The 17,862-nt window shown below is 38.6% G+C and overlaps 2 protein-coding genes across 12 annotated transcripts in view; one reads left to right on the forward strand and one right to left on the reverse strand.

The window, feature by feature from the left end:
* The window catches only part of traf3ip1 (TNF receptor-associated factor 3 interacting protein 1), a 29,985-nt gene extending 19,168 nt beyond the window's left edge, over window positions 1-10,817 (reverse strand). For 4 of the 11 annotated variants that reach the window (XM_058392365.1, XM_058392364.1, XM_058392363.1 and 1 more), the window contains exons 1-9: window positions 10,555-10,817; window positions 9,184-9,252; window positions 7,539-7,700; window positions 5,632-5,733; window positions 4,171-4,644; window positions 3,886-3,966; window positions 2,680-2,703; window positions 2,138-2,161; window positions 627-650 (exon numbers count right to left, since the gene is read on the reverse strand). In XM_058392365.1, the coding sequence (XP_058248348.1) occupies window positions 627-650; window positions 2,138-2,161; window positions 2,680-2,703; window positions 3,886-3,966; window positions 4,171-4,644; window positions 5,632-5,733; window positions 7,539-7,700; window positions 9,184-9,252; window positions 10,555-10,677 (1,083 nt within the window). In that variant the 5' untranslated portion in view covers window positions 10,678-10,817. The remainder of the gene's footprint in view (window positions 1-626; window positions 651-2,137; window positions 2,162-2,679; window positions 2,704-3,885; window positions 3,967-4,170; window positions 4,645-5,631; window positions 5,734-7,538; window positions 7,701-9,183; window positions 9,253-10,554) is intronic. The other 7 variants (XM_058392373.1, XM_058392372.1, XM_058392370.1 and 4 more) reach the window with 3 other exon arrangements.
* Window positions 10,818-12,279: 1,462 nt separating this feature from the next.
* agr1 (anterior gradient 1) lies at window positions 12,280-16,761 on the forward strand. The gene is made up of 8 exons (XM_058391001.1): window positions 12,280-12,433; window positions 13,215-13,329; window positions 13,835-13,898; window positions 14,033-14,085; window positions 14,837-14,913; window positions 15,349-15,412; window positions 15,552-15,635; window positions 16,456-16,761. The coding sequence occupies exons 2-8, from the start codon at window positions 13,224-13,226 to the stop codon at window positions 16,503-16,505; spliced, it is 498 nt and encodes a 165-aa protein (XP_058246984.1). The 5' UTR covers window positions 12,280-12,433; window positions 13,215-13,223; the 3' UTR covers window positions 16,506-16,761.
* The last annotated feature ends 1,101 nt before the right edge of the window (window positions 16,762-17,862 follow it).

Raw genomic sequence — 17,862 nt, forward strand, 5'->3', positions numbered from 1 at the left:
TTTGTACTTTCACTCAAGTAAGGAAGTTGTGTACTTCGTCCACCTCTGATACTCACTCTCCCTCATGTCCAAACCATCTTAACCTGTCCTCTCTAACTTTGTCCCCCAAACGTCCAACATGAGCCATCCCACTGATGTACTCATTCCTAATCCTGTCCAACCTTGTCACTCCCAAAGAGAACCTCAACATCTTCAGCTCTGCTACCTCCAGCTCTGCCTATTGCCTCTTCCTCAGCGACACTGCCTCTAAACCATACAGCATGGCCGGTCTCACCACTGTCTTGTACACCTTCCCCTTGATTCTCGCTGATATTTTTCTATCACAGAAGGAAACACTAATGCAAGAAATAATTTAATTAATTAAACCTGAATAAGAAAAACAATTTGTTGTCCTACTCTGCAAAAATTCAGCTCAGGAAAAAAACAACAACAACGTATAAAATCTATCCCAGTTTGTAAGGAAATTATCTGTGTGAAAATATAATGACACCATCACCAAACTGAGCAGAGAATCCATAAGGAAGAGGAAATGGAAGTGTTCAGTCCTAAACTAAAACACTCTAAGAAGATCAGTTTCAGAAAAGTGTTGAAAAATATCCTTTGGGAGAGGAAGCTGCAGTAATTACCTGGTGTGGAGAAGCCTCTGACGGCTATGTGAAAACAAAAGAGACTGTAGCTTAAACACAATACATCCTTTTAACACGATGCTCACACACTTCTAAAAATAAAAGAAAATAAAAACTAATTGAAACTAGGCAGCATCTTAGCATGACCAGACCACCATCGATTGCACAGCACAGCTCAGGTCACTACTCTTATTTAAAGAAACCTCTACTGATGCTAGATTCTGATAATACAGCCAATATGAACTATTTATATAGCAAAAGTTTTATATAGTATTACAATAATACCTCAAGCAAGAAGGCACACTTGAATAAAATACAGGTTTAGCTAAGCTGTCTATTCCTTTTAAGCAAACTGTGAACAAACCCATATTTGGACAAATCCTAACATATGCAGAACGACTGGTTGATCCTGATGAACAGCTGTACAGCTGGATATATGAGAGCATCAATCACCCAATCGGTGAGGTTTTGGTTTCAGTTTGTAAAAATCTGGCTTCTCACGGAAAGTAGACAAATATTGACCAAAAAGAGGGTGAGAACTAGCACAAAAGGGGGAAATGCTCAAAGTAATGGAGCTCTGTGAAAAGCTCATCCCTGAGCTTATTATAAGAAATGAAACAAGGCTGTGTTATACCTCAGTATTTCATTAACTGTCAAATATGTTAAACAATGAAGCTTTTAAAACCACTCATGCGTGTACTGAGTGTATACACCCTTATTTTGCTTAGATGTATGACTAAGTGATTATCGGCATGTGGGTGTAAAGGTGTGTGCTCTGTACTGAAGGTGGATTTGAGGAGGTACAGATGTATGGATTAAACTACGTTCACAGATACAATGGCTACATGTGGGTGTGTCCATTGTCATGACATCCATCGAGTTGAGAAACGCTTAAGGTTATGCCAAGATGGAGTGAGTCAGTACAGCCGTCAGCAATGGGAGTGAAGACGGTCGAGTGCATGTGATCTGTGGTAAAGAGCAAACGATGCTTCTCCTTCATCTTGTATTATATGATGCATATACACACTGCAGAATTTTAGATTTAAGGTCTCCCTGCAGAATGTTTCATTTCAGAGACAAGAAAAAGGATTTGTTGTCAAAAAGAGTGATGAATACTGATAAATATTATTACCATGGCAACCAGTAGTAGGAATTACTAATGGTGATTTCATAGTACAGCCAAGCTGCAGAGATCGGTGCACGTAGCTTTAGAAATCAGGCTGTAATCATGGCTACAATTTAGGCATTATTAGCTAATATGACATAGGATTAATGTACATAACTTAAACTTCATGCTGAACTGATTATTGTAGTCAGTAAGATATAAAGCCTGTACTTAGCTGGTTCTCTTTGGTGGTCTGGACAAAAAAAAAAAAAAAAACACCTCTGTAGTCATGTAAAGCAATCTGCTACCCAACAGAAATCACACTGTCAGAGTACTACTTCTGAAACTCAGAAACAGGCCACTACTCTACACAATGCCTGTTTACTGAAGAGGACCGGCGAAATACCTCATCGTCTTTATCCTCAGGCACCTTGGGAGGAAAAGCAGGACACACACAAATATGCTAATCAAGTCCACTCATAAACACACTACTCTATAATCAGCCTACAACATGACCACTATGCATGAAGCACATTCTTTTCTTCCATATTCATATCAGTTTGTGTGAAAGCTAAGGATAAGGATATGCTTAAACGGCATGAATGTAAACGATAAGCTGCCCTCTTCCACATATATGAGCTCACAGACGCCCCCTGATTGGCTAGTCTAACAATGATTGGCAAATGAGAGGAAGAATAATATCCCTTCCACCCAGAAAGCACGCCCCTGTGTGCATCTTTTCTCTAACACCTTGCCTTCCAGTCTCTCTCTTTTTTTTTTTTTTTTTTTACTGTGAACAGAATTCATTTTTCACCTCAGCAAGCCCAAACTATAAAGCTTACCTCAACACTGTCATCTACTACTACATACACATAGTTCCAGAAATACAGGACACTCAAGAAACACACAAAGCCAAGCCACAACTTATAAAGCAAAAACTAAATGTACCTCATCTAGGTCATCTCTTTCAGTCTTGAGGAGTAAAGAGATAAAAAAATAGAGATGTGAGACATTATAGTGAGTCACTGCAGCTCCATGACATGAAATCTTGATCCTGAAAGAAATTCTCTGTAACGTTCTCCAGCTCTAACAGATAAAGCAGTGAACTAATAAAACATGTAGAGAAGCATCTCAACATGCACAGTCCTTAATAAACAAATATTAATAATATTTCTATAAAATTCTATATAAAATATCCTTTTGTTTCACACTGGATCTTGAAAGTAGGTATGGTTATAATATGACAAATATAATACTGAAATCATGAACAATAATGTCAATATATTTTATGAGATATTCTGGAGATCATGATATATTTTTATACATTTTTTATTTTTATTTTTTTAGCAAACTTGTGCTGTTTTAAGTTTTAATAAAATGTAATATTTTAATTATTTTTCAGTATTACTCCTTTTCAGTACTCCTTTTCAGTATTAATATAAATTTTCTAAATATATTTTTCTTGCATGCACTCAACTTTTTTTGGCAGTTTGTTAACTAACCTATAAAATCACGATGTATGGATAACACGTTGTTTAAATGTGTTGTGTTATGAAATTTTATCCATATTGTCCACCCCAAAATACACTGATCAGGCATAACATTATGATCACTGAGAGGTGAAGTGAGTAACACTGATTATCTCATCATCATGGCACCTGTTAGTGGGTGGGATATATTAGGCAGCAAGTGAACATTTTGTCCTCAAAGTTGATGTGTTAGAAGCAGGAAAAATGGACAAGTGTAAGGATTTGAGCGAGTTTGACGAAGGGCCAAATTGTGATGGCTAGACCACTGGATCAGAGCATCTCCAAAACTGCAGCTCTTGTGGGGTGTTCCTGGTCTGCAGTGGTCAGTATCTATCAAAAGTGGTCCAAGGAAGGAGCACAGGTAACAGACAAGCTACTGTTGCTCAAACTGCTGAAGAAGTTAATGCTGGTTTTGATAGAAAGGTGTCAGAACACACAGTGCATGACGGGTCAGGGCTGTTTTGGCAGCAAAAGGAGAACCAACACAATATTAGACAGGTAGTCATAATGTTATGCCTGATCGGTGTATGAAACAATGTAGAAGAGGAAAATATATTGCACTGGACAGAGAAACTCTGCATGGTAAGACTAGTGTTTAAGTCTTACACTCCGAATTGCAATTTACCTCCCCTGACTCGACTTTGTGATTTCTGTTCAGTTCCTCTGGGGGAGGTTTTTGCTTGTTCACTTCCTCTGCAGCTCGGGTCTGTGAAAACAAAGCATGATGGGATTCAGAAATGTTTAATACTAACCTCTTAGACCCATTTCTCAGTTCATGCTTACCAATTTCTTAAGATGTTTGAATATTTTTAATATTTAACTTGCAGAAATGTTAATATGGTGTGTTGAAAACCTTCTGACTCAGTGTACATGAACACAATGTTGTGCATAATGAGTTACAGAGACTGACCTTTTTCTCAGTTTTCTCCTTTTTCTTTTCTTCGCTCTCTCTCTGAAGCCCTCTCTCTCTGTCTCTTCGCCTGTCCCGCTCCCGCTCTCTGTCTTTGTCCCGTACTCGTTCTCTGTCTTTGTGGGAGTCTCTCTCTCTGTTTTTCTCCCGTTCTCTGTCCTTGATCCTATCTCTGTCTCTGTCCCGGGTCTTCTCTTTCTCTTGGTCTCTGTCTCTATCTCTGTCCTTCTCGTTGTCTCTGTCACGATCTTTCTCTTTACCTCTGTCTCCCTCTCTGACTTTTTCTTTATCCCGATCGCGGCTTTTGTCTTTATCCCGATCTCTGTCCTTTGTCCTGTCTCTCTCCCGGGCTTTCTCGGTCCTCTCGCCATCTCGGTGTCTCGGTTCTTTCTCGCTTCTCCTCCTGCTCTCCTGGTCCTTCGGTTGGTCTGGGTCTTTCTGCTCAGTGTTCGCAGTGGTCTCTTTAATCTTTTCCTGCAAAATATCAAAAGCAAAGCCATCAGCAAACCTCGCTCTACGTCAGTGTGTAGATGAAATGGGAGGGTTGCGTCAGAAAGGGCGTCCGGCATAAAACCTGTGCCAAATCGAAACATGCGGGCCAAATGCTCCGCTCTGGTGACCCGAACAGGGAGCAGCCGAAAGAACAACAACAACATCATTTTTTAATGCTGCTACAACTGTTTTGCACACCAAACTGACTGTATCCTGGTCATCATCTGTAGGTATTTATCTTGTATCTGTCTTGTAGAGTATTGTCTGTTTGCACTGTCTCTTGTCTTTCACTGCTTGCACAAGGCTGCACTCATGCACAGGCTAATTTATTTTTACTCTTTAGGCCTTTAGCTATGTAATATCTCATGAAGCTCTGGGTCTTCATGTAGCACCAGGGTCCTAGAGAAACGTTGTTTCATTTCCCTGTATACTGCATCGACTGTATATAGCTGAAATGACAATTAAAGCCTCTTGACCCGCTGAATCTTGAACATACAGAGCTTGGTTAAATCTTAAACAATGACTATACTAACCTCTCTTTGAGAAGGAAATCATCAATAGGGTCAGTAGAGTTATCACTAATGTTAGTTGGCTACATGCTAATAGCCTCTGATTGTGCTTGAATGTTTAAACGAACAGTACCAATATCCAAGCAGGCTTATAACTGTAAAAGTGCAGTCGAAGTAGCTTTTTATGTGCTTTATGACTTCTCACAAAACAAACAGACGATGTGTGCTAATGGTAGCATCCTTGTTTTTTCTCACTTTACACAAAGAACATGCTGAGCTAGGAAATGACCCTATCACAACTTGCAAATTACCGATTAGCTGCACGGTACCATGTACGCAGCAGTACCTACATCAATCCAATTATATATAGCACTCATTATCCCATAGCGTAGAGGTGACACAAGCACGAAGATATTAGGGATCTCTGGGCTTACAATGTCTGCAAACATCAGTGTCTTACTTCTCTGTTCTCCTTGCCCTGGGACCTGGAGGTGCTGGCTTTCCCCTTTAGGTCCACTTTATCTCCAGCCAGGACGTGTCTTACAGCCTCATCGCTGGAAAGCTGCATCACAGATGGTGTAGAAGCACAGATTATAATTTCATATCATACTGGGGTTTAAAACACAAGCAGAAAATAACGTCATGATCAAGTCCATTTCATTCTATAGGTTTGTCGGTCAAAAAAACAAACATATTGTACGTTATTTGGGTAATAAATAAATTAATACAGTTTTAATTTCATAGATTAAAATGATAGAAGAATAAACCACTTAAGTGGGTGAGTTTATTCAACTTAATCATGATGTGCACTGGCCAAGAATTTCTAAGAATTCATATTCAACAACAAACCTGAAAACAGTGATGAATACCAGGACAAACATCATTTAGATAAAAAATAAATAAATAAATAAATAAATAAATAAATAAATAAATAAATAAATAAATAAAATAAAAAATAAAAAAAGGAAGTAAGTAATCACTTCATGTCATGCTATTACAGGAAAATAAAACAAATACATTGAGCATCGATGAAGCAGGAGTATCCTGGAGCCCAAAGTGTCCTGGACTATCGTGCGCAGAGGAGATAAATAGGTAGACAGACAGACAGACAAACAGATAAATAGATAGACAGACAGGCAAATAAATAGACAGACAGACAGACAAACATAAATAGATAGGTAGGCAGACAGACAAACAGACAGACAAATAGATATATAGACAGAGAGACAGACAGACACACAGACAGATTAGTAGATATATAGACAGACAGACAGACAAAAAGACAGACAGATAAACAGACAGACAGACAGATAAACACATAGACAACTTTACTGATCCTTGACGGAAATGGTTTTATTGCTCAGCACCAAGCAACAATAAGAAATCAGTGAGAAAAATGTCTGGTGGAAGTTAATAATTAGGTGGTTAACACTCAGCAGCTACTCCATTTTTGCCTCCAGCAAAGAGCCCACAGTTCTGCCCCCTGTTTCTGTTTCCTCACAAGATGGAGGCTTGTTAATGTAGTTCATCTAGATAATCTCAGGAGTAAAAATAACTGCTACCAGAAGCACGTGTCAATTCCCCCTCAGTGCATTTTATTTCTGTGGGACTGCTGTTTTAGCTTAACAGTCATAAAAGTGAGCGATAAAAGTGTAAATGCTAAACCGTAACTGTATGCGATGGCCAAAAGTATGTGGACACCTGGCTGTTACACCCACATGCACCTGTTGAGCAGCTTGTTCCTGATTGTTCCCTCTCTGCTGTTATAATAACTGGGAAGGCTTTGCACTAGATTTGGGAGTGTGGCTTGCCCATTCAGCCCCTAAAGCACTAACGAGATCAGGCACTGATGTCAGTTGAGGAGGCCTGGGGGTGCAGTCAGTGTACAATTCAACCAACACAAAGGTGATTGTTGAACTCTAACCTTGGCAAGCCATGTCTTCATGGAGCTCACATTGTACACAGAGGCAGTGTCATGCAGGAACAGGTTTGGGTCTCTTGCTTCCAATGAGGAGAATTTGTACTGCTACAGCATAGAAATTCATACATTCTGTACAATTGTGTGTTTTTAAACTTTGGATCAACAGCTCACAGGCCCACATATGGATGTGATGGTCAGATGTCCACTGACAAATTTTTGACCAGATAGTCTAGGCTGCCATTCAACCCTATCTAAAAACGATAGTGAGCATCACAACACTCTCTTGAGACATTTGGCCTTGATTTATCTCTCACTCTTTTTATAAAATAACCCATTACAGTTCCAGACTTTTAAATATATATGCGTCATTCCCTTCAACTGATTACTAAAAGCCTGTAGAGATGCTAAAGTGAGTTCCTTGCAATCAGATGCCATTTCATCCTGACCTTGTTGAGGCAGCACTTGGCAATGGTCTGGAGCAGCTCGTTGGTTTTCTCGGGTTCATGGCCAGCCACTATCCGTGCAGGCTTTGCAGCCACGGGTTCCCCACTCACCAGCATCACAACGTCTATGGCCTTCTGGAGGAACGCTATCTTCGACTCTTTATCCTACACAGCAAAAAGAAAGGAAAAAAGAAAGAACACACGATAGTGAGATAATCTATCTCTACAACTGTGTCACAATGGCATATTTGTATTAGTAGAATAAATAGATTTGTAATGTACGCATTAATCTTAGCATCATCTATCCGCATTAAGACGTATAATTATGTATGGTCTGAACTGGGTTCTCTAGAGTGTGCTGTAAATGGGCCGTATATTATGATACGGTGCAATTGTCCATGTTCCCATTAAGAGTCGATTATAATTCAGCCGGCTGGTAATCAGCTTAGCCACGCATCACAGACAGCAGACGTTATTAATCATGAGTCATTATTACCTACTACAGGGCATAGAGTTTAGAGTTCGATTATATCTGACTGGATATTTAATCATAGAAGAGTATCTGAAGGGTCAAATAAAATCTGCTGAGCATCACTGAATCCCCCAGACTGCAGGCTGAAGCCCTTTAGTCATGCGTGTGTACTGGAGGGAGCATCCATTATGCATGCTGTAGCATCAAAGGATTCGGTTCCTTTCGCACGTCATGGCGTTTTCAAAAGAGATCGGGTGTGAACGAGTTTATCTCACGTCATCGGTTCTTTATCTCTCTAGCGCTTTCTTTTTTCAGGGTTCCTGTGTCAGCTTATTAGTGGCTGCTTGAATTTTTACACCTCCTCCTGTCCGACACCAAATCAAGACGTGTTCATCAAATTCAGTTATGTTTCGATGAGCCCGTGTCCACTGTGTCTTTAGATTCCTGTTCTCGGCTGACAGGAGTGGAACATGATGTAACACACATTAATCTAAGTTCATCGTGCATTATGGGATGCTCTTCTGCTTACTGCGGTTGCAAAGGGTGGTTACTGAGTTACCACAGACTTCCTGTGAGATCGAACCAGTGTGCCTTTTTTCCTCTGTTCTTTCTCATCAACAACAGAAATTCTGGAGATGCATTCTGGATATCCTTTATCATCATTTATCTCATTTATCATGCTGGATATGAACGGATTAACGACTGATTAATTACTAGATTGAAATAAGTACAAAACAAAGACCACCTTGTACTTCAGGAAGTGTGTAGTCCCACTGATGGAGGGACTGTAGTATAATGCTTAAAAAAACCAGCACATTTTCAATATTATACTTTTACAGATATCTTCTATAATACTGCTGCATCATAATGTTTAATAGTGCTCATTAATTAAGAAAGTCAAGCACAAGATCATTAGCCAAAACATTGCTAATATGAGTTGGGTGAGGGGGCGCGGCTTCCAGGATATGGGTTAATAATGGAATATTTAACATGCCTGAGAGCACCTATCAATCATTCCAGATTTATATGTCATTCATATGGCTCATCTGTCGTTTTACTGAAATGAAAAAGCCGTATTTGTGAGTGATAACTCATACTGTAGTGTACTGTGATGTTAAACTGTAGAACCCGTACGCAAAATATGTAAAAGTTGGCATCTGAAATTTAAGTACTCACCTTTACATTGTCTGACTTCATCTCTGCTTCACCATAAAGGCCTTTCATGAAGCCAGTGGTGCGGATTACCTGACAGAGGAGAAAATGAAGGATAGATTTAGACTACAGCTACTGAACACACAAATACTCAAATGTTTTTTTCCACAGACGTGCAGTGTTCTTACATCTAAACCCAGAATAATGATATCAGTGAAAACAAGAAGAGGTTTCTGTACATTGTCAGGTTTTTACATTATTTTTGTGCATTAAGAGGAAGAGGAGCTTCCATTCTTTCCTTTCCTCAGCATTCAGTTTTCTGTGTGGTTTGAACGCTCCAGTTTTTTCTATTGTATTTGATACAGTATTATGATTATATACTACTCGTGGGACGTAGCACAGTGATGCAGTGGGTAGCATTGCTACCTCACAGCTCCAGTGTCCCTGGTTCGATCCTGAGCTCCGGTAACACACTGTGTGATATTTCTCAGGTTCTTCCTGTGTCCGTGTGGATTCCATGGAGGATCTCTGGTTTCCTCCAACCACTACATAACATGCTGCTTGGTGAACTGCCTACTCTAAATGACCCTTAAGTGTGTTCATGCTGCCCTGTGGTATAGAATCTGGGTCCAGGATAAAGTACAGTTTGCTGCTCAGAGAAACCTGACTCGATTATAAAAGAATGACCAGATTTTTAAGTCGGAGTATTTTTTTTTTTTACCCCTACCTGTATTTCGACTTATGCGGCTTGCTGCGTTGTGATTGGCTAATAGTCATTACTCGAACTAACAAACCGTGCGTCAATTGGACAACAAAGATGTCAATCATAGAGCAGCAAATCAGCTCCTACTTCCACTAGTAACGCAAAAAGGCGGGGCTTCACCGAATACGGGTGGAAGAAAACTATTTGTTTGCATAACCGTGCCCAGAGAGGTGCCTAGCAACAAAAAAGACGCTAGCTGATATAGCCAACTAGCACATCAAGGGCCATGAAGCTCAGCAAAGTCTATTTTAAAGCCGCCAACAATGACTACATGACAAATAAAATGTGAAACTTTTCATGATGCCACCGAGAATATGCGTGCTAGCTAGCTATCTCGAACTTATCACTAGTTAGCATGTTAGCTGCACTGTGGATATTTGTGAGTTGTCTTAGCACGCGCTAATCCACATACCCCAATTAAGCAAAGGAGAGCGCGAGACGATGTTTGATAGCGATACATTAGCTGAGCACAATATACTGCTTTTTCTTTACAAGGCTACATCGCGTTTAGTTCACACAAGCTAGCTAACGCTGCAGTAGTCAATGTTATGGTTAATTCTTCTAGTTCTGCTCCCAATGAGAAGTAGAATAAGTAGCTGGAGTGTACATGTGAGAGTCCAGGAGAAACTCACCTCGCTCACTATGTCGTGCAGGTAACGGAAAGGCGGCTTGCTGAGCAGCTTTTCAGTCAGAGGGGGTTTCTTTATCACTTTCCCCAGAGTTTCCTGCGTCTTTTTGGCCACCGATCCGTTCATCGTGTGCTGCTCAAGCCTAATGTCCCTGTTCGGAAATGTTTGTGAAGAAAATAATAGATTTGTAATCACACCAAACCGTCTCGGCTCGTCTCGTTGCCCTGTCAATATTCGTACAATCCCACAATGCTCCACTGCGCCCGAGTGCGCACGCGCAAAACTGCATGGTTGTCAAGCCCAGGGAATCTCCATGGCAACAACTATCAACTCCGAGTTGGAGGTGAATTTGCATATTATCCTTTTTACAGCAATAATTATACATTTTTAAAGAATTTTATTACATTTATTATTACATGTATTCACCCACGGCCATATTTCATAATATGGCCATGGGTAAATATTATTATTATTATTATTATTATTATTATTATTATTATTATTATTATTATTATTATTATTATTATTATTATTATACCTCACTGTAATTAATGTTAAAAATAAATAGTTAATGTCACATTTTTAATTATACATTTGCAAACATTTTTTGTTTTGATTTTTTTGGTTATGATTCATTCATTCATTCATTCATTCATTCATTCATTCATTCATTCATTTATTTAGTTAGTTAGTTATTTTACAAAATTATTTCACTTTATATCTGCCAATCTTCTTCTTCTTCTTCTTCCGGCTTTTCCCTTCAGAGGTCGCCACAGTGAATCGTCTCTCTCCACCTATCCCTATCTTCTGCATCCTCAACACTTCCCCACTAGCTTCATATCCTCATTTATTACATCCATATACCTCCTCTTTGGCCTTCCTCTTTGCCTCCTGCCTGGCAGCTCCATGTCCAACATCCATCCATCCATCCATTGTCTATACCTGCTTTATTCCTAATTAGGGTCACGGAGGTCTGCTGGAGCCTATCCCAGCACACATAGGGTGAAAGGCAGGGGTACACCCTGGACAGGTCACCAGTCCATCGCAGGGCCCATGTCCAACATTCTCCTACCAATATACTCAGTCACCCTCCTCTGAACATGTCCAAACCATCTTAACCTGTCCTCTCTAACTTTGTCCCCCAAACGTCCAACATGAGCCGTCCCTTTGATGTACTCGTTCCTGTAATCCTGTCCAACCGTGTCACTTCCAAAGAGAACCTCAACAACTTCAGCTCTGCTACCTCCAGCTCTGACTCCTGTCTCTGTCTCAGTGAAAACTGTAAAATCGCACGCCTGATTTTTACAGCACTATAGAAGATATATAAGATATAAGATATAATTAAAAAATTTTTTTTTTAAACAAACAAATAAATAAATAAATATAAGATTTGCTCTATATTAAAATGGGTTTACATTACTGTAAACAACTGTGTTTACATTAGTAGATGTAAAAATGGGAAGGAAAATAGCTTTTAAAGCACAATCGCACATTTCAAATGCACAGAAACAGTCACACATTTCTGCTTTAAATAGTTAAACATAGTCATTAAAGGGGGCATGGTCGAGTGGAAGCTGTGGATGGAGACTGGTTTCAGGTACAACACCAACACCAACACAACCCCTCCCCCACCCCCCATCTCAACCACGCCCTCTCTAGCACAACAGTCTTACATTTTGCCAACACCAAAATTTTCCATTTCATTGAAACATTTGTGTCAAACTATGAATGCAATGCATTGTACTTTCCTCTGTTTGGAGAAGAACAATAGCTGTGTGTCAGACCTGTCTGGTGGGTTGAATAACTATAAGAACTCCTCCAAGATCGTTGAGCCTGTCAGACTGGCGTGAAGAATCGGCCTGAATCACACCGTACGCTCTCAGTAAGTTTTCCTTCCTTTCGTTTATTTATTTATTTTTTTTATTCACACAAAAATTAACTCTTATTTAAAATCTTAATCTAATCTGGAAAAGAGGAGACTAAATTGTATTTCTATAATTATACCTTACTGTCCGAAATTCTTGTGTGAATAAAGTTGAAAAACTATAATGAGGTCAAAAATAAATATTTAAATATTAAATGTAATATTTAAAATGAACTATTTCTACATTTAAAAAAAAAATGTAAAGAGCAGTAAACAGTAATGTATTGAACAAAATAAATATTTGGTGAGATAACCCTTTGCGTTTCTTTAAATGCAATAGTAGTATCAGTGACGTATTTGCAGTCTGATTGGCCAGTACGTTTTTTCTAAACTTCTTGGAGAACATGCCAGAGTTCTTCTGGAAACTTTTATCAATTTATTGATTTCAAAAGCCTCGTTACAGAAACTATGGTGCCACCAATTCCTGTAGTCTTTGTCAAGTCATGGTATTGATCTGGCAATAATGCACATTGCTCTCAGAAACCTTATATAAAATTAAAATGCAAGAATACAGGGAAAGGATTTCTTTAAACTGTGTGTTTGTGACTTTAAACCAGTTTTTCATGTCTAACTGCTACCTCGGCCGTACCTTACTCTATTTTTGTGCAGCTCTTGACAAAGCCTGTCTAATAGCTATAGTACAATGCATGTATGTGAAAACAATATGGTCCACGGAGAGAAGAATACACAATACTAATCATACCAGTATGTGAATGATGTCTGTCACTTTGCTCTGCAGATAGTAATCATGGCCTGCTGGTCCCTGTACATGTTGCTGCTGCTGTTGTCCTGTGATGTGACCTTGACGAAGAAAAAGAAAACGGAAAAAAAAGAAACCAATACTCTCTCAAGAGGTAAGATCAGGCATAATCACATCAATATAATGATAAATTCGGTATGTGTTATACATATAACATTCCTTTACTTACAAAAAAAGTCTAGGCATACAATGAACATGCCTGAATGATGACGTCAGTTGTCTTTCAGTGTTGAACTATTATTGGTTAGTTCGTAGCTGTAAACAAAACAGGTTTGTGGTAGTGACGTTCTGCTTCACTTCAAGTTACCACTTTTGATCAACACCACAGACTCTAGCTTTGAAATGTACACTGCAGAGAATATATAAAGTTTCAAAATCTATAAAGAAATCTTTACAGAGGTGGCACAGAGATTAGTCTTTTATAAGACATGGCTACGAATGAATATATTGAGGTTAGAGGTTAATATGGAGGTCTTAGACACACATTTAATCTCTGCATGTTTGACCACATGTGGGATGATCATATCTGATCTCATTTGGATAAACAGTAGGTCAGGGATAGTTTATTCTGAGCACATGCTGATTTTTCCCTGTTTAAGGATGGGGGGATGACATCAACTGGGTAGAGACATATGAAGAGGCTCTGGAAAACGCAAAGGAGAGGTATGCTGTTACACTATTGCATCGCTAAATATGGATTTAAGATCGGATTTGCTCATATTTGTAGATGACTATGAAGTGCTGTTAATGTGTGTGTGTGTGTGTGTGTGTGTGTGCTTTTCATTATATCTCTACAGTAACAAACCACTGATGGTTATTCATCACTTAGAAGATTGCCCATACTGCCAAGGTGTGTAACTTTTGATATATTTGTTCATTATCTAAATGTTCACATGCAATTTAGATAATATATGAATAGTCTATACTATCAGAAGAAGATAATCATGTATTATAAGTGCGAGTACAGTATTAATTATTAGTGGGTTGATAATTTAAAGGAAACTCAGACATACAGAGCTGGGCCACTATTTTCTCTCTTCTCTGGAGAGAGAAAAATTCTCTCAGTTGGTGTTGAACATAGTGGAGAACATAGCCATTGACCTTAACACACCACTTAACACAACAGTCCAAAATCTCCTATGTGTTTAACTGGGTTGAGATTTGTGAAGGTTATTGCACATGATTTACATAATTTCCATTGTCATCGAGCCATTTAATGAACCCTCGTGCCACTGTATAAGGGGGCAAGATCATCCTGAAAGAGACCTCTCCTCTCAGGATAGAAATTTTTCTAGGATAAAGCCTCCATAGCATAATAAAGCCACAGAATTTCCTTTACATCACACCTATCTGTTTAAAGGCATACTAGTGTAGGGTATACTGTATAGTATAGTGTGTGTGTATGTGGAGTACATTGTTGTTTACATGCTTTTATCTCTTTCATTCGTACACCAATTTTGTGAATTTCCCTTTGGGATGAATAAAGTATCTATCTATCTATCTATCTATCTATCTATCTATCTATCTATCTATCTATCTATCTATCTATCTATCTATCTATCTATCTATCTATCTATCTATCTATCTATCTATCTATCAAGATCTGAAAAAGGCTTTTGCGGAGAACGAATCCATTCAGAAAATGGCCAAAGAAGATTTCATCATGCTCAATTTACTGGTAATGTTTTACATTACATGTCTGTCCTACAATCAGTGATCACTTTGAGTTTGAGCTCACTCTTATACAATCAGTGAGTTCTTAGGAACACTAACCAGAACTAGCGCTCTCTGGATGCTTTTTCTTTATTGCACCATTCTGAGTAAACTCTACAAACTGTTGTGTGTGTGAAAAATCGCAGGTGATCAGCCGTTCTAGAAATACACAAACCACACCATCTCAAAGCAGTACACATGCCACAGTCCAGATCACTGAGACTTTTCAACACTCTGATGGTTAATGTGAACATTATTCATGATTGGCTGGTTAGAGAACGAATGTATGCAGGAATAAGTGTAAAGGTGTTCCTAATAAAGTGCCCAGTGAGTGTAAAATCATAGAAACTCTTTCTTGAGGACATTTCACTAACTAACCCAGCCTGAATATTATTTTCAGAATGAAACTTCCGATCCTAATATGGCTCCTGACGGCTATTATGTCCCCAGAATTCTTTTTGTTGGTGAGCTTCTTTTGAAAATATTTCACTTAATGATTTGTCACAGAAGTATCGATATCAAAAGCAAGCAAATTGTAGATACTTTATTTTTTCAGTCAGCATCTCAGACAAAGTTGTTTATTAACTCTGTTTTTTTTTCCAGATCCCTCGCTGACCGTGCGCGCCGACATCATTAGCAAGTACTCCAACCGCAAGTACACCTATGAACCTGGGGACATGGATTTCTGTGAGTTTTTAATTAAGCTAGCATATTCCTGGCCCGTTCCTGCATGATCATCTGTTTCTGCTATTAGCATGTTCTTCTTAAACACACCAGATCTCTGGTAGAAATACTTACGCCAAAATAAAACTTGCTAAAGTTAGACTTAAGTTAAGACACAAATGAACAGTGCATTGAATGCTAAAGTTAAAATCCCTTAATGTAAATAATCATTTCAGAGCTACAACAACGATACCAAGCTACATACATTTGTAGATGAAGCTGGTTGAGAGTTTCCACCATTTTTAACTGAGAGGCTTCAAAATATATATGACATCGTTTCCATTAACATAGTGAACATATTGAACATTCATGCTCAAGGATTTTGGAATACAGATAGATACAGATACAGATAATTCTTAAAATGTCTGACTTTCTGATCAGTGTCCTGACTACTGAACTAGGGAGCTGACTGAGACCCAACCCTATCTATCTATCTATCTATCTATCTATCTATCTATCTATCTATCTATCTATCTATCTATCTCTCTGATGTGATTGGACCAATGGGCGGAGCCTTCAGGAGCACCAAGTGTCAGATAATGCAGTGTATAATGCAATATTCTGTTGTTTTTGATATTTATATTACTATAGCTTAAGAAAAGACATGTTATAAATGAAATCTATTCTCAAATCTGAAAAAAATCACCTTCCAAGCATGAACACTCCCATAACATGCAGGAATTTACAGTAATGATGTCATATTGTAAACGACTGAATTTCATCTGATCAGTCATGGCGTAATGACTTCTGATTAACCTTTCCTCTTCTCTGTGTTGGTGTCTAGTGAAGGAGAACATGGTCAAAGCCAAGAAGCCGTATCACACGGAGCTGTAGTGAGATCAGGGCTGATCACACAGCAGTATGACAGACGGATGAAAAGATCTGAGACCGAAACTGCTAGTCGTTCTAACAGACTGTTCAAGTATCAGACGGAGGACAAGCTGGACACTGAGCTGTTCACTGAATTGCGATTGAACATCTTCATGCGTATCAGTTGTATGCTCAGGTGTATTCTAGCATGGATGTGTTTATTACAACTAACTGAAATGCTGATATCCTGACAAATAAAAATTACTGAACAGTTAATTCAGTTAATCTTATTCATGACATGACTTCAAGTAATACTTCAACATGACCTTCCTCACCTTCCTTAACCACCTAGTGTTTCATAATGGATTTCTACCCATATAATAATTACCAATGTCACTTTATATCTCCATCATTCCAACATATATTTGCATCACCTAACATTACTCAGTTCTTAAAGTAGGAGAATGAATGAGAATGAATTTATTTCAGCGTCTGGTTTGAAAAGAACCCACGTTTTATTCCTAAGTGTGTAATACTCCCTTCTTACCTGTAGAGGACACTACAACATTACATTTACATTTACAGCAGATGCTTTTATCCAGAGCAACATACAAAAGTGTTTTAGTTCACTAGGTCACAGGCTAAGAATATCATCACAATACAACATGCACTATAAAGTTCAAGCAAAGAAAGTAGTTGCACCTCAGACCTTTTCATATAGTTGTTTATTTCATCACTTCAATCACGGGTATGCTGAATGGAAACAAAAGCCTTACTAGAGAAATGTGACTAATATATTGTGGATGAGAGCTGGAAATGAGGATCAGAGCTCAGAAACATTGAGAAAATTGTCATGGTTGTTTACATTCCTTCAGTGGTTTGAAGAAACCGGCCAAGGTGAAAACAGTGAAATTTACACTTTTCTTTTGTTTTGAATTATTATATAGCTTAAGAGAAGATATGTTATCCATGCAATTCATCCTTAAATCTGAAAAATCACCATAGAGGACAATAGAAATAGTTATATTTACTGTAGTAAAGTCATATTAAGGAACAGAATGAAATCCAAGGGACACAATTGTGTGTCAGTTCACTGGAGAACAGCATGTCTGTTTTCTTTTTTTTTCTTCTTCTGTTTGACCGGTGTGTCCGAAGAATAGCTGATGAGAATATAAGATGGACACCCTGTGGGCTTCTGTTTCTTAACACCTCTGTTGAGTTTGGAGATGAATTTCAGCTAGAGAGGTAGAAAATCAATGAAGTAATGAACATTGAACATTTTAGTTTGATTCATCGTTCGGAATATAAGGGAGCGGTAATGTTTTCCGGGATGATAATGACTCCACCAAACGTAGCTTAATTAAGACCTACTTGAGCAGAA

Source organism: Hemibagrus wyckioides, linkage group LG06 (genome assembly GCF_019097595.1).
Source record: "Hemibagrus wyckioides isolate EC202008001 linkage group LG06, SWU_Hwy_1.0, whole genome shotgun sequence".
In the NCBI taxonomy this organism is placed as follows: domain Eukaryota; kingdom Metazoa; phylum Chordata; class Actinopteri; order Siluriformes; family Bagridae; genus Hemibagrus; species Hemibagrus wyckioides.